Below are 16493 nucleotides of genomic sequence, written 5' to 3' on the forward strand. Positions count from 1 at the left end.
AAGTCTATATGCCAAACAGAGCACTTGGCATGTAGCTGTCATCTCTTAAGTCATGAGGAAAACACTGAGATAGGGAACACTGAGTATCACCTAGCCAACAGCGCACTCAGGGCAATCAGGGATGATCTCTTTCCTAAAATTAAGCACTTGCACATCTTCTGCTGAACTCGAAAATAATGGGGAAACAGACTTTGTACCTCCTGATACCTAGGGGAATGCTCAAAGGCATTATATTAGGTAAATGGATAATTTCTTCTCCTCAAGTCTATTCAAGTTGCAGGAGATGGCTTGCAACTGATTTTTGTGAGTTACCTACAGAGTTACCTGTCTCAGAAACATACTACTTCAGCAATACAGAGATACACAGAAGACCAGTTGCACTGAGCACCACCTGCGACTAATTGGATGGATCCCCAGTGTTCTGGTCTCAAGCAGGGTAGAAGCATGAACTAGATGCTGAGTTGCTCAGCCTAGTCAAGAATTGGATGGAGGAGTTGCTTTAAAATGATACAGGCATATAATACAAAAAATAAAAGTACTTATGGAGTTTAAATGATGCCAGACTAAACTCAGAAGAGCTTTTCAATATAGAAATTTTAGACTTAAAATGCCTGACTTGACCTAAATCTGACTTCAGGTTCCTACATTAAGCTATTCCATAAATTCACTGAAGTTACACCAGGGAGAAATTCAGCCTTAAGAGACACAATTTTTGGCATGTAATTTGTACCTGTTCTAGAACCAAAATATTATTGCACTGTTATTTTCAAGACCATTCTAAAGCTGTGTGACACCACTCCATATAACACTATATATTAATCTTTTGAGCAGGAGGTCAATATTTAAGAAACTTGATTCATGTTAACTTAATATTAAGCAATTGGACTATTTATGTACCTTTATGGGTGAATATATAACAGCTCATCTGAGAAGATATGTTTTAAAGAGTGAAGTCTATTTAAATAGTAGATTCTGTGCAAGAATTAATCTCTGCAGATCTGACTTTTAAAAATAGTGATGGAAGAGATGATAATTTCCAAGTAAATCTCATTTATATTTTTAAAGCAGGCTACATATTTTCAAATTCTAGTAGAAACAGGCAGCCAACTTGCACATATCATTAAACTTCAAATTCCCCTATAAATGACAGCCAAAGCATCCAGAAAGTTCGGTGTATTTTCTCTGAGGCTAGTTGATGTAGGAAGATTTTCATGAAATGTTTTCTATCATCAATTCAATGATGTAAACAGTGACTGATTAAGCCTGCACTCCTTTCAGGTTGATATACCTGACAGAAAAAAACCCTAAACCTCACAGCTGGAATTCTTCCTGAAAACTAAAATAAATGACAAAGTAAAAGACCAGTCCTCTATAGACACTTAATGAAGACAGGCTTCAAGGGGTTTTCTATACCAGAGATTACTTTACACCCCAGGACGAGACAAAACGAGCAGATTTCTGCAGCTGAAGATTGTAATCACAGCAGAATAAGGAAAATAACAAAAACATATTACTTGTTAAATCACTTACACTGGTTTTCCTTTGGATTCACAAGTCAAAATTATAGATTGTCCTTCTTCAGGCCATGAATTGGAAGAAATGATTTTAACTAAAGGTGTATCTAGGAAGAAAAAAAATAGACATCTTGTTGATATACACAAAATAGATTTATTATCTAAGAGTACATTGTTCTCTGTTTACAAAAGACTATACCATAGATTTAATTTATACTTGGAGATGCTTTTATATGGAGTCTTGTGCAATTTCCATTCTCTTCAGGATGACAATAAAAATGACCAATGGAACTAAACCAGTAACATTTTACGTTCCAAGGAAACACAGATAGAAAGCACACGTATACTCAGAGGAAATAACTTTTTTCTTTCTGTATTCAATGCAAATGCTCCATACCACTATTCCAAAGTTGGACATCTAACAAGAAAATAAAAAATATTGAGGATGAATAACAAGTATTCTGTGCAATTGTTTCTTTGTCTATTTATAGGTTGATATGATGGAATGCTGCTATTAGAGGAATGAATGCAATAATATACATTTGAATAAGAACACTTTTATTGTTGCAAAGCTTGAAACTCATAATAAGAAAGCTACAATGGGCTTTCAGATAAAATACCTTGTTACAGGCATTTTACAGGATATTATTTCTGAAATTGAATAATGCTGCCCCTAAAACAGAACATTCTTTTTTTTAAACAAAATTCACAAAGAGAATGTTTTAAATATCTGCAAAAAGCACTACATAAAAGTTTGTAATCTGTCCTAAAAATTTAAAAACATTACTCCTATACATTGAAATAAACTTCATAGTTTTAATTTTAAAAAGATATACAATATAGGTACTGTGAATTCATGCAAATAAAACATTTGCAGTAGATCTTTAACTTTTGAAAAACTTTGCCAGCTGGCTGCAAGGATATATTCCCATAACCAAAATGTTTTACATGAGTTAGAGGGGCACCTCTTGTAAGGAAAAAAAAAACATGAAGAAAGAAAAATCTCTATACAAAATAGTTTTTTTCCTTAGGAAAAGGAAAAAGAGTTCATAGTCATAGTGAGGAAAACTTTCAGACTCAATAGGAAAACATAAATTCTTGTTTCGTCCACATTTTCCCAATACAAAACACACACTTTCATCTATGGCACAAGAAATACTTTAAACTGCAAATCTAGGGTATCTAGGGTAAGTTTTGTCTCATCCAATTTGCAATTCCTATTTTCATTAGCAGTGGGGTAGCAGTGACACCACAGATATCCTATTATCAAGGAAATGTGAAAGAGTGTGACAATATGACCCTACAAAGTCAAATGGAAAAAAATTATATGCTGTAACAATATAATTTCTTATTGAGATGCTAATAGTCCTGTTGAACACTAAATGGCATATGAACAATTAAAAATGTCGGAAGCGTTTTTCTAACTTTGATTTTTATTTTTGGCATATTATAATGTATCAGCATGGCACAAGACAAGAAAAGGGGAAGGCTTAGTGCAGGGTTGTCATAATTCCACTGAAAGCATTGTCAGCATCATTTAGCTTTCAGTACAGCTGCACTAACCTTACACCAGTGGAAAATCCGTTCCACAAGTTCATATTTTTAAGGACCCTGCAAACCATTATGTAGGTGACTAATCCTTTGGAGGTCGTGCTGGCATTTGCTTCATTTTCAGCACATGCTTAAGGCACTGACCTCAAGTGCCTTAATAAATCAGGGCATCAAGTACTTCTGTGATTTCAGTGGTGCTATTGAAGATGAATAAATTACTCTCTTGACTATACATTGAACCAGAGGAACAAATTAGTACCAGATAGGAATACATGAAGAATTTAACTGAGGGAGGGAGACAACTAATGCAATGAGATCAAGAGGTTTCCAGAGAAATATTAAAAAGAGCTAAACTTTGATGGAAGTAATCATGATAGCCACAGGTGAAGAAAGAAATTAAAGGACCATCTAGCTAGTATTAATGCCTTAAATATTTAAGAAATAATCAGCATTTTACACATTACTGTAAATGACCCACATAAAATAGAAGAGTGGACTTCAGACAATTAAGCTTTCACTTGCATGGATCAGTGCAGTGCCATTTCCCCCAACCTGAAGTTCCCATTCCCACTTTATTTAATGCCCCAGACAGCTCTCTGTTCTCCATGTACTTCTAAACAAAGCTTACTAGCACAGAATAAGAAAGGTCTTATATTTATGTTTCACTCGCTAATGCACAATAAAGTAGTGTAGGAAATATATTCCCTTGTGGTTTTCCCTTGTTGACTTGTACAGTAACTACTTGCATCTTTAAAACAGGAAACACAGGGATTAATTCAGTATACAGTTTTTAGGGAAGCTTACAATTGACAATTTTTGTATTTAATACAGTCCTTTTTCACAAACTAGTTGATATTCTATTTTGGGTGCTTCATTCTCAGTGTTATTGTTTCCACTTTGTTTTCATGCTGTGCTTGATTTCTCTCCAGAAATAAAGGGTACACTTATAAGGGGAAAACTTTTAAGACAAACTTGTCCTCCACTTTCACATTCACATCAATATTTAAAATGAGAAGAATTTTAGAATAATTGCATCAAAACTAACCTAAATATGTTATTTTAACAAAGATAATAAACCCCTGCTGACTGATGTTTTTCCAGAACACAAAATGCTGTTACAAAATACTACCTCCTGCTAGGACTGTTCATTTTAGAAGAATTTGACAAGTTTAAATGCACTCTATCAATACTGTGAGCTTTAACCTGTCACACTCAGAGGTATTAATCATAACAACTGGAACATCATCCAATCTCCAGCAAACACCACCACCACCAGAAAACAAAGTCTAAAGAAAGAAAAAGAGATCAAGAACAGTAATGCAGTAAGAGAGGTTGATTTATTTTCAGATATGCTTGTTATAAATAATGTAGATATGTCAAAAAAAATCTCTACTTTTACAACCAATACAAACAAAAGGAGTAGGATCAAGGGCTTTATTGTGGGTCCTTCTCTAAAGTCAGTAGAAGTATACCAATTTACACCACTTAAACTTACTAGAACTTTATTAATTTAATCTTTTTTAGGATTTGGCCCAGTAATTTCATGGTAATAAAATATTGTAGATCAGTATTTCAAGCAGAATTCTTATAAACAAGGGACTGGTGACTAAAATTTCTTTACAATACCTACAAATACGCCCTTATCCTGAACTCTAAGGATATTATGGAGGAGATAAATATTCCAAAAAGAATAAGCATTGGGAAAATCCAATTAAAAAATACCAACACAGTGGTTTATGTGAGTGTAGGTAACACAGCAAGCCTTCACATTAAAACAGACTGGTTTCAATACCCAGTGACTTATTTATTTACATGCATCTCCAGCAGCGTGAGAGCTGTTTGGCCCTCCAGTCTTTAGCTTGAGTAATGAGGTACTTATGAGCTGCAATTGATTGCTAGCACCAATCTGAACTGAGACTCAAACATGTCTTTAGACACATAGCAAGACATCTTCTACCCCCTATGTGCCAAGAATCTGCCTTTTTGCTGGAAATAATAGCTTAGCAGTGGTTACAGATAAAAACTGGCATGGTTTTTTTTATATATATATTCTTTGCTGTTTCAGCAGACCAAAGGCTAAAGTTCCACTGAGTGATTCTATTTCATCTGTCTTTCTAGGATTTAGGTACATCTCATTCCGCAAGACCAGGGAAGCCATTTCAAAGCTTTGGGAAGATTTATCTACTTTTGATCAGGCAATATCATCTTTATTCAGCAACATACAAAATCAGTGAATGCATGGGTAAAATTGGTTTCAGTTTACACTGCTAATTAATGTTTTCTGATATATGAGAAAATTAAACACTTTAGCACATGATTTTTGTTGTACTCTTAGCAAAAACTAATGGCAATGTTAATACCTCGTGGAACTGCTTTACTGATTGATTTAATCTCTTTGAAGCTGTTTCAAAATAAAGGTCATTCTTATCAGTCACCAGATCTTTGCTGTTAATCAGACCTTCAATGTTAAAAGGTTTTTTTATTTCAAAATGCTTTTGGTGTTTTTACATTGCTTGAAGTAAGAAAGATTTCATTATGTATTTATATTATTTTATTGCCAAGCCCTTATAAGGTTACATGCAGGATTAAATTTTTTCATATAAATTTCTTGACATAAATTTCCTCATATAAAGTAATCATATGGAAGCAGCTGGAAGATTCCCATATGATGTTGTGTTAAACTATATGTGTAAACCCTTGACAACCACCGTGTAAAAGTGAAAACTGAATTCACGAAAGTAAACAAATTCACTTAAGATCATAAAGCAGGTCATCAACAGAATCAGAAAATGAAATCTCAACTAACTTCTCCTTAGTGCCAGGATAGTAAAAAAGTAATTTGGCCTCTTTTTCCTACGTAACTTCAGAAGTCCTCAGTCCCTTCAGGCCTTAGCACACTGGATTGCCAGAGCTTCTGTGGATACCTTTTCATGAAACTCCCAGCTACTGGTTGAGTAACTAAATCAAAGTATGACCCCTATGCCTCCTAGGGCATTAATCAGCAAAAGGTGTGTGGGAATAATCAGAATTCAGAAGAAAAATCACTTTGTGAGACAAAAGGGTAACATTGTGATGATGTTATGATAGCATATTTGTTATCTAATAATCTCTCCCTAATGTAATCATCTTTGGTTAATGTAATTACAGTCCTAGAAACAGAAAATATGACTACCTCTTTTCTTGGGCAGATGTTAGGGTAGGTGGAGTACATAAATTTTGTTAAGACTTTAGAAATTACTATTGGAAGTAGTAGACTATTCAGGAGTAGAAATATTAGTGATCTCATAGTCATTAGAATTCAAATAGTGCTGGAAATACACCTATTCAAAGATGCATGCATCAGTCTTTTCTACAGAGAATTGAGATAGATAGATAGATAGATAGATAGATAGATAGATAGATAGATAGATAGATATGTTTAGCTGTAATATAAACAGTATTTGTCTCCAGACTTCTCTGCACATTTTGTTAAAAGGTAAATCTCTATGTTGCTCAAATCTTAGCCTTCGTTTGGCTTCCAGTGAAAGGAGGATTAATGGAGAAAGTCTTAGTGGTTCTCCTCTGCAGAAGCTTACAAAGGAATATTGTATCAGATGTAGAGATCCAAGTCAGGGCTCCTAATTTTCAAGTTCTTTGCTGAATTATAGATATGGTATAAAAAATAAGTGCAATAACTTACTATGAAATTTAAACTCAGCACCCCAAGTATCTTCCAATGCATCTAAAGTTTCAGGAAGCAGAACGGAACATGAACACCTCCTTCTTTTCACTTACAAAGAAAGTGTTATTAATCCCTGAAGAAGGGTCCACTGTAGAGGCCTGCTATACCCCCAAGTCTTAGGAAGCCATTTCTACACTCCTCACAAGTAATTTGATTTTTATGAGAACTGGAAATCAGCCCACCAACAGTAGTTCTCTTTAGACAAATTATTAGAACCTATGCAGTGATTTATGAGAAAAAGAGGTCCCTTACTCCACTGGGTATGGAAGTATTCACACTAAGTAGATCAGATCCAGCAAAATACTTATTTGACAGTAAATCGGTGATTAGAACATTCAACTCTTTGGACTCTGTGGATTAAGGGTTTGGTCTGATTCAAAGAGTGGAAGGGCTTGTGTGCTGATCTCCCATGCAATAGCAAGGGTCTAGCAGGTATTCTAAGTCTCCCTTCCACTCAGGCTTTAAACTAAGATTTCACTTTGATTCTGAAAAAGCTTTTTTCCTATGTCCTAGTTTGGATAAACCAGGATTTTCTGACACAGTAAAAAAGAACAGGCATTAGAAAATTCTTAACCCATTCCACATTATGAATTAGAATTCCACAAGTAACTCAGTACTGTGCAAATTGTCCCTATTTACATCCAGTACCAGCATAACATGGAACATACCATTCATCTTACTTACATTTAAAAAAGGTTTCTAAAGCCAGATTATGATATTCATAAAAAGGAGAACCCATAAAACTTTAACATTCCGTACACATTTCCTAGGATGCTTAATTGAAAGCTCTGTCAACGCTTAGCATCAAGTGTCTTTGATACATCCATTCCTGGGCTTTACATGTAGAAGTTTTACTGAAATGTTTTCAAAGGCCTTTGAGCTGGTGCCCTCAGAGTATCCTTCTTACTTGTAAAAGATGGCTACATTTTTAATGTTTAAACAATTTAAAACATTTAAAAAAATTAAAAAAATCACTAAATGTAACCACAATGCCAGAAGCAGATATTAGATATTTTACTAGTACCACTCCAAATTTAAGAAGACCTCTTCTAAACTGGTAATGGATATATATTCATCTAGGGCATTTGTGTTTGCACAGTATTATTTCATATGAAGTGCAGTACCCCTTCAAGACTTTAGGTTTTTAAACGTGTTTATTGCATGAAGTCTGTACTCCTACTTGTCAAAGTAAAATGGTGTAACAGAATATGTGGGTTCTACAAAATGACAATCTCCTCTAGTATATCCATTCATGGTTTTGCATGCTGTACAGTGATTCCGCAAAATGTTTGGATCTTCTCTTTGTTCCTGACTACCATATTTTTGCCATGATCAAAGCAGTCCAATAATAAATATAAAACAGGTTATTTGCTGTTTAAGTAACAATCAGTACATAAAGTACTATCGGTCTCAACTTATAGTTTTGGGAAGGTTGGTTCACATCATTCTAAGGAAATGGGTGACAGTGTCAAGAAGAAATCATATTTCTCTTGGTTTCCACTGTTGTCCCTTCATCAGAGAATGTATTTTTTCTGGTCTGTAGGATATTAAAAGACCTTGCACAGAAAAAATGTCCCATTTGGTGACAGTAACATATAAGGTTCAATATATATAAGGTGTATAGAGAAAGATTAATCTCTTGAATTATTTTAGTCTATGAGTCTTTGGGGTTCAAAAAGAAAAATCCATTGGTGAGGTTCTTTCCACTATGCATGACACACATCAGTGTGATATATGCTGTCTAAATCTGTCTTTCTTAAAACACAAGGGATTCTGTGCTTTTTTTATTTTTCACAATGTCCCACTTATTCTTTCAAGTTCAAACTAGTACCAAAAGAGCTAGACCTAGTGAAAATGGTGGAAATGAAGGGAGGCCCAACTGTTCAAATATGTTTGCCTGTTGCGAATAAAAATGTACACCTCTATACAATATAGTGTTACAACAAACATTATTAAACCTCCAACACAATGCCCTCCCATATTATTATTTTCATGCAAACAAATTGTCAGGTGCCTATTTCAAAATCAGGGCAAACACAATCCTGTCTCTAACCATGTTCTAAATAATTGAAAACAGCTCATTAATGCCATTTGACCCTAGGCCTCCACTGGAAGACTTTGATTCTGATGTGTGTTTTCTTTGAAGGTGATTTTCTCTCTGTAGTTTATGTTATGAACATCTCTCCACCTGCAGTAAGAAGCTGAGTTTGTTGTAATGAAGTCTGTGATCCTTGTTGGACTTACTGTTTGAGCGCAAATTATGTTAACAGTAATAGGAAAGACACCAATCCAGGGAGAGACAAATATCTCACTTGCTGGGTTTGTCAGAGAAAGCGAGTGCTCATAATACATCAGGATGTGCTACGAGGGTTATTCAAATCCCTCCTTCTAAAAGCAATGATACTCCCTTCTTATTTCATCTTTTAGGATGATGACTAGATGTTTTTAATTACCTTTTGTGATTAGAAGTTTTCTTCTATACACAATGATTTAAAAAAGCCTTAAAAGTACTGCTAGTAAGAAAAGGCTTTGTTTAAAAATGTAATTCTGCATTGGATCCAATAATATGAAATATGTCATTGGATCCATTCAGGAAGAGAGCTACGCTTGTGTGACAGAGCATGTCTTCCCACTGTGATCAGTGATCTTCCCATGAATGCCAGGTTTTACCTTCGTGGACCCTAAGCAACACAAGAAACATATCTTATTAACTACTCGCCAGTTCGGAAAACACTGAAGCTCCAGGCAGCCCACAGAACAAAATACACAGGCCCTACCTATGGTATAACATCCATGTTTTGGCTGCCAGATCATTCGACAGAGGCACTGAAATGAGGTTTCTCTCCTTCTCTAGAGGAAATTTTGTTGGGATTTCCAGGAATAACAGGAGGATTCTCATCTTCTCAGCAAGCAGGTTGTGCCTTGTTGCAATATATGAAATTCTGCTTTGGTTGGTTGGTGAGACCCACTGCACTCTTCTTTTGCCATAACCTTCTGCATTATTTCTAACAAGAGTGCCTAGAGCAATGGATCATAATATTACTATCCTACTCAGATGAATAGGTAGGTTTGTCTCACTGAGGGTTATTGTTTCAAGCTGTCTGCGTAACCAGCAATTGCCACTGCCCAGGAAAACTCACAAATTTTCCTTTGCCACCAAAAGGAATAGAAATGTATTAGCCCCCCACCTTCCTGCTGTTGCACACTGACTGTTCCCAGACCATTCTAATTTCTGACATAATCATTTAACTGTGTGCAGCAGCATCTCCTGCCTGGATCTATAATACTCAGGTTTACTCTGCCATTTTTAACTGATTTATTTACCTTGTTGTTTGATTTTTTGCACACTAACCACCATTTCCTCTTTGTACCAGAGTCCAAATTAGCATGAATGATTCATTACTATACACTTTTCTTCTTACAGGTTCAGCTAAATTATGAGCTACCAACAGCATGTCTTTACTTCATAGTCTTATTTTATGACCACAAACCTTCTGAATATTGAAAAGCTTCTATAAATTTCCCTGATATTTTATTGTGGCAGTGAACAACAACAGTTCTGATGCTATCATTTTAAAAAATGTTATAAAAATCTAACAGTCCGATAATAAAAGATTATTGCTACCTGGTAATAAATGACTGCCAGATGATAAGATTTTAAAAGTATTTCCTGAGAGACTAATTCATTTATTTTCTACCTGGTTTTGACTGTATTTTCAAAAAGCATGTTTATGTCACAGCATTCTACATTTTTCATTATGCTTTTCTCTCTTATTGCCTTGGAACCTTTCCATCATTTCCAGATGCAAAGATAAAATAAGCAGATACCTCTGAAAATGATGATATATCTACTTTCCAGATTAATTAGCACTGGAGTAAGCATAGGACAGTTTAAGTTTGTTTTTTTTTTTTTTTCCCCCATAAACCATGAAAAGATTCTAATTTCCATAGATGGATAGCAATTACAAAACTTCTTGAAAATTCTATATTCCTACACAATTTTATTCCTATTTCTAAAAAACCTAAGTAATTAAGCTTAGAAAAAGAAGACTTTTAAAGTAAATTCCAAGGACAAACCACTTTCATATGTACAAAAATAAACATCAAATTGGATATCCCAAATGAGATCTGAAAGAAGAGAGAGGAGCACTCTAATCAGCTCTGTGAAAGTGCTCACCATTTTTAATAGCTTTTACACTTACCAGCTGCGTGCATCCTACAGCTGTGAATCAGCATTCCCCAAAATTGGGCTGCTTCTGTAAATGACAAGTAGCATGGCTTCTGCCTGTGCCCTATTGCTTTGAATAAGCACTCGCAAAGCAAGTCTTCATCAAATTACCCTGGGAGATACAGTAAGTTTGATGTTCTGCTTCAGAATGTAACGAATGACTTACTGCTTAAACAGATGAGAGAAAAAACTCAGTATTACGTATCAGACAAATTATTTTATTATTAGTATTTGTGGGTAAGACAATCTAGATCAAATGATTGTGTCATGGCAATGGTACTTTATTTCAATAAATGTATTCAACAATACAGTAAAATTAAGCTTTATAATATTTTTAAACACTTAGCTTTGATAAAAGTACATACTTGGTACCATGTCTGCATGGATATTCCTACATCTTCTTTTTACACTCCTTTAAAAACTACTTTACAGTCAAGCAGGACCAGAAACAGCATATGGTGCCTTTGTTATGTGAGATTCTTAGATGACTATTATGTCATCCTTTATCTCATCTCTTTTAATTTAGTTCAAAATGAAGTTTGTTGAAGAAAAAAGTGACAACAGTTGTACCAGAAGTCACTCTTCTGGATGCAAATCAACAAGCCAAATGCCAATGTGGGGGAAAAGAAAGCTCTATCAGTGAAATACTTCCTCCTGACACTCATAATTCATGAGTGACTGAATTCAAGCAGCAACCTTTCAGGAAACCCTTTAGGTTACTAATTCTGTGAACACTGATTATCTGGTACTTTGTTAAAAATATTCATAGTAGCTGTTTCAACATCTCACCTGTCAGTCATACCAGACTCCTTCACCACAATTGCTAAAAAGAAAAAAATAATTAAAATGTCATACTTCATAATGAGTGGCTTGGGGGTTTGGGAAGGTGAAAGAGAAGATGGAGGTACACTACCAAAGCTCCATGGTTTCTCTCTGCTCCATTTAAAATGTGTTAAAACCTTACCCTTCCTTTGTCATGTAATGTGTTCATTGATCATTCTTACCTACTTTGGGCTTGGTCTTAAATCTGGCAGAGATAAATGTGAACACAGCATTGGATATATCAGTAGACCCTGCTGACTTAAATGGTAGACAGAGTGGCACTGTCACAACAGTTCTAAATGTGTGCCGCTTCATGAAGATTGTTAGCATCAGATACAGCTATTCTCCTCTACGCGCTTTTGCAGAATGGGTCACTGGTTTCCTAGTTATCCATTAAATCCCATACACACATGAATGATACAGTAGAAATATTTTCTTTGGCAACTCAGTTCTCTTTTCTTCATTGAATGCAAAGCAATGAAGCTTAGTTTTACCACTTTTATCTTGTTTAATTATCTCTGTCCTGTCACTTCTTCAGACTAAACAATCTCCATTTTGCCAGTCTCTGTAGAAATGTAAATATCTGTTCCATTTCACATCTCCATTGCCTTACACCGTGCTCTCTCCATCTTATTTATATTTTATTTCATTTTTGCCATGTCACCTAAGAGGAGTAAAGAAAATAAGCAAGAGAAAAAAAAGTCTTCTGCCTGAATCATGTATGTTATCAAGAAATGCCTAATTCTGAGTCAGCACGTGACTTTTCAATGTAACTTTATCCTCTGCATCCTCAGTTTCTTTTGCTTAAGGCCTTCAGTTTTCTGTTATGTGTAACTTAATTATCTTGAATATGGCCTGAGAATTGCAGCACATCCAAAACTGCTGAAGGAGTAAATAAGAACTCTGGATGTTCAGCATACCCAAATACCCCTTCAAGCCTTTCTCTGACATTCATATCAGATACTGGACACTATAAAAGTTTAATCTATATAAATATAACTAAGCAACGGTACCAGGGCATTAAAATTTGACTGGTTTTTTATAAATACATACCACACCCTCATGAAGAGCATCTATTCCTTGGGAGGTCCTACTAACAATTTCTATGTATGTTTTCCTCCAAACTGCCTCACCTGCTTGCTAGTCTTCAGTTTTAGAAATAAACAGCCCCCAAAGTGTACTATAGGGAAGGTCTGGAACAGCTCTGTCCTTCTGTCATTAGGTTGATGGGCAGAACGTGACCTGGGATGTGAGTTATACAGATTCTGTAATTTTCAGTCTCCTTCCAAGATGATCCCATTTGAAATAACACCAAATCTAGGCTAAGAAAAAATGAAAAGATATTCTAAGCATATTTTCAAAGGCAGCATGGAGCTTAATGAATCTTAGTTATGTACCTGAAAAATTCTTGGTCCAACTGGGACTTGATGTGGAACTTCTCAGACACTGAACTGTCATTCAGCCACTCAGTCTTTATTGTTCTGTTAGTGCTACCCAGTATAAAGTAGTTATAACAAGTATATTTAAAGACTTGTTTTCTACTTTCTCTGTAAATACAACCTTCCACTACCTATCTCTAACATAGATCATCTAATATATTCACATTATATCCATGTAGGCATTCGCCTTATCAAATACAATACAGAGAAATTATTTTTTTAATCTCTTTTATAGTAATTGATTGTTAGTTAGATTAGAAGCTTCAAATATCAGTCAGTCTTGGGGACAATGCTGCTGGGCTGTCTGTAATAAATCATTATTTCTGGAACCTACCTCCTTACACAGAGAAAGGTTTATCATTACAGGAAATCAGCTGCACTGCCTTTTTTACACCATTACACTAGTTATCTGGTCTTTTCAGGTAGATGAACTAATGTTCTCTTTCTTATGTCGACCTAAGAATATCCTCCAGTGGCTTGACTGACTCACTGTGGGGATCTCTACTGATGACAATGGCATGTGGCCAGTTGTGACCAAATTAACTATGCAACCTCAAAAGCCTACCGTGAGCGCTGTAAGGTTCTGTCCTCAGCCTCCCCTCCAGAGACAAAACAGTTGTTAGCCCACCAATGCTCATTAATTTGAAAACGTCACCACACTGACTGAAGCTAGCATCTCCACATGGGAAAGCACTGTGCAGCTCAAACATGTATTTGGAACAGGTTCAGGGACGACCTCACTGTGCTCCATTTCTCAGTGTAGCCATGCCCTCTGTCTTTTCAGTCCTTTTACCACAGGTTGTCTCTTTCCTATGCCTAAAGGCTTATTCCTCTGAAATGGAATTGTATTTATTTTATGTTTATTTCCTGAATATTCTACATTTAATATTATTAAACATTGCTTCCCAAACTTCCTTTGAAACTTTCTTAAGCCCTCTCTTAAACACATGACAAGCAAATGGAATAACCTCCCACACCATATTTTAAAGTTTCTATGCAGAATAGACAAGCCACTCTGGATTTTTCTACAAAAGATTTTAGAGAGAAATAAATTATATTAGATTATATTTCACTTGTAAACCATATTTGAACATAAGCCTCCAGATGGGAAAGGTCAGGATTGTACATTAACCCATTGAACTAGATATCCCCTTTGAAAGATGAAAGTTTGGCAGTACATGGACCTACAAGTTTTTGAATTATTTTGCATTTAAATCATGGATTTCTTATTTTCATCCATCATTAACCTAATTGATCTCATTTAAACATGCAAATTGTGGCACTGAACTTCCGTGTTCATAGATATCATTCTTTACTGTTTACAGTAACTATGCTTTATGTTTCATTTGTTTCAAGCATTCACTAATATTAAAAGTTTAAACAAGATAATTTTACTTATTAACATGGTGTTTACATAATTATTGAGCTAAATAATTAAACAGAATAACTTCTTATTTACTTTTCATTCAATATGAAGAAGCGTACATGTACTGAAGCTGTACCTTCTAATTTGCATTCTTATTATTACTATTTTTAACTGCATCTTGCACTGGTAAATATGGAAATATCCCTCCTTTAAGGGAGAGAGAAGGCAAAGCTGGTCACCAAAGTATTGAACTAACACTGATATATATTTATTGTCCATATTAACATGCACACTGTGATTCAGGGATTAAAAAACCCCACACCTGTTTGGGTAAAACACCAGAAGAGTATCTCAACATGGGTGAGTCTTGGGTGGAAACCTGAATGTGTATACGGATAAACATATCTCACAATATAACAGGGAGTCAACTGGAAGATCATGAAATTCTTTCATTCTCAAGGTCATGGCAGTCCAGCAGAACATCTTCATGGAAAGAGAAAAGCAGGGAACACTACTCAGATAGTTGACCTCTAAAGGATGGGAGCATCAGTTGCAAGAGAAGGTACCTCTCTGTCAGACTTGGGTAGCCATTTAAGAAAATATCTATCTTACCCTCATGAGCTTCTAAAGGATTTAAACAGCTGGCAGATTTTCACTGAAGTGAAGGCTCTGTAAGCCTGATTGCTTAGGCTTACAGAGATTGCCTATGATCAGAGAGGGAGGTTTTGTGAGACACCAAGGTCCTGTCTGCAGATCGCACAGAAAACATAGACTTCTTGCTTTCAAAGCAGGAACAAAATGTAGCTTTAATCAATAAGACCATCTAAGTTGTGAGATAAAGGACAGATAGAGAATCCCACTTGAAAAGCTGAGATCTAAGAACCCAAGGTCCAGGCCTCCTGTTCTGTAGAGATGGAGTACATACTGAAAACAGTATTGCTATAGCCAAGCCCAGGTGATCAAGATGATGGGTGGTATTTTACACTAAGCAGCTACTACCTTCCATTAACTCAGGATGGGAAGTATATTACATTGCTAAGGGTAAAGGACTCCTGTAAAAAAGATCCCTGGGACAGGCCAGTGCTGGAGCAAAACCCAGCACTCTCTGGTGTCTGAAGCCAAGACATTGTTCTTACAGCACCCAGAGTCCTGACAAATCACTGAAAACATAATTGTTCTGGGTTTCCTTCTTGTGGCCTATTATTCATACCTGGCTTTGTCAGGTATGCCTAACAGAAGCACTGATAAGAGATGACAGTCTGATAATGACTCAGTGACATCCAAAAGGTTGGGTGTAGGTAGCTGTACCATGATGACAGCAGACTATTTGCTGCAAAAAAGAACACATAGACTAACTGTGTCTTGTTCCCAGAGCTGAGTTAAAGAACTCAGAAAAATAAAGCATTAAAGCCAACAAAAGCCGTAGGAGTATATCGCCTCGGAATAAAGCAATTCTGTTTCCCAAAAGGGAAATTTTCTTTACCATTTGTTACGAACAGTGTGCAGTAGGATGGGCCATGCCAGAGAATGTGCTGCTGCATCTGTGCCATCATGTTACTCTTGAAAGAAGGCTTAAGCTTGAGATATTGGCCACCTTCCATGAGTTCCAAAGGTCTCTGAGGTATCACCGTTCCCAAACACTCAAATTATTCTAAGGCAAAATGGTTATAGCAAGAGAGGAAATTGTGCTAATTTGGAATGGAGAACTGCAAAGCCCTGGATGTGCAAATCTCAAGCTAGTTTGTTTGGTTTTTTTATGGCCCTAGAGAATTATGCCCTTGGAAAATCCAGGTCTTTTCACTGTATCAGAAGTTATAGAAGAATTAGGTGCTTAAGCTTATCGACTAAAGAT

General features: G+C 35.8%; 1 protein-coding gene across 5 annotated transcripts in view; it reads right to left on the minus strand.

Moving 5' to 3' along the window:
- CADM2 (cell adhesion molecule 2) overlaps window positions 1-16493 on the minus strand; it is a 690911-nt gene that overhangs the window by 103526 nt on the left and 570892 nt on the right. For all 5 annotated transcript variants that reach the window (XR_012621748.1, XM_074813369.1, XM_074813378.1 and 2 more), the window contains one exon: window positions 1531-1621. Coding sequence is in view for 4 of the 5 variants with exons in the window: in XM_074813369.1 (XP_074669470.1) it covers window positions 1531-1621 (91 nt within the window). In the remaining variant the exon portion in view is untranslated. The remainder of the gene's footprint in view (window positions 1-1530; window positions 1622-16493) is intronic.

Source organism: Strix aluco, chromosome 2 (assembly GCF_031877795.1).
Source record: "Strix aluco isolate bStrAlu1 chromosome 2, bStrAlu1.hap1, whole genome shotgun sequence".
Lineage (NCBI taxonomy): Eukaryota > Metazoa > Chordata > Aves > Strigiformes > Strigidae > Strix > Strix aluco.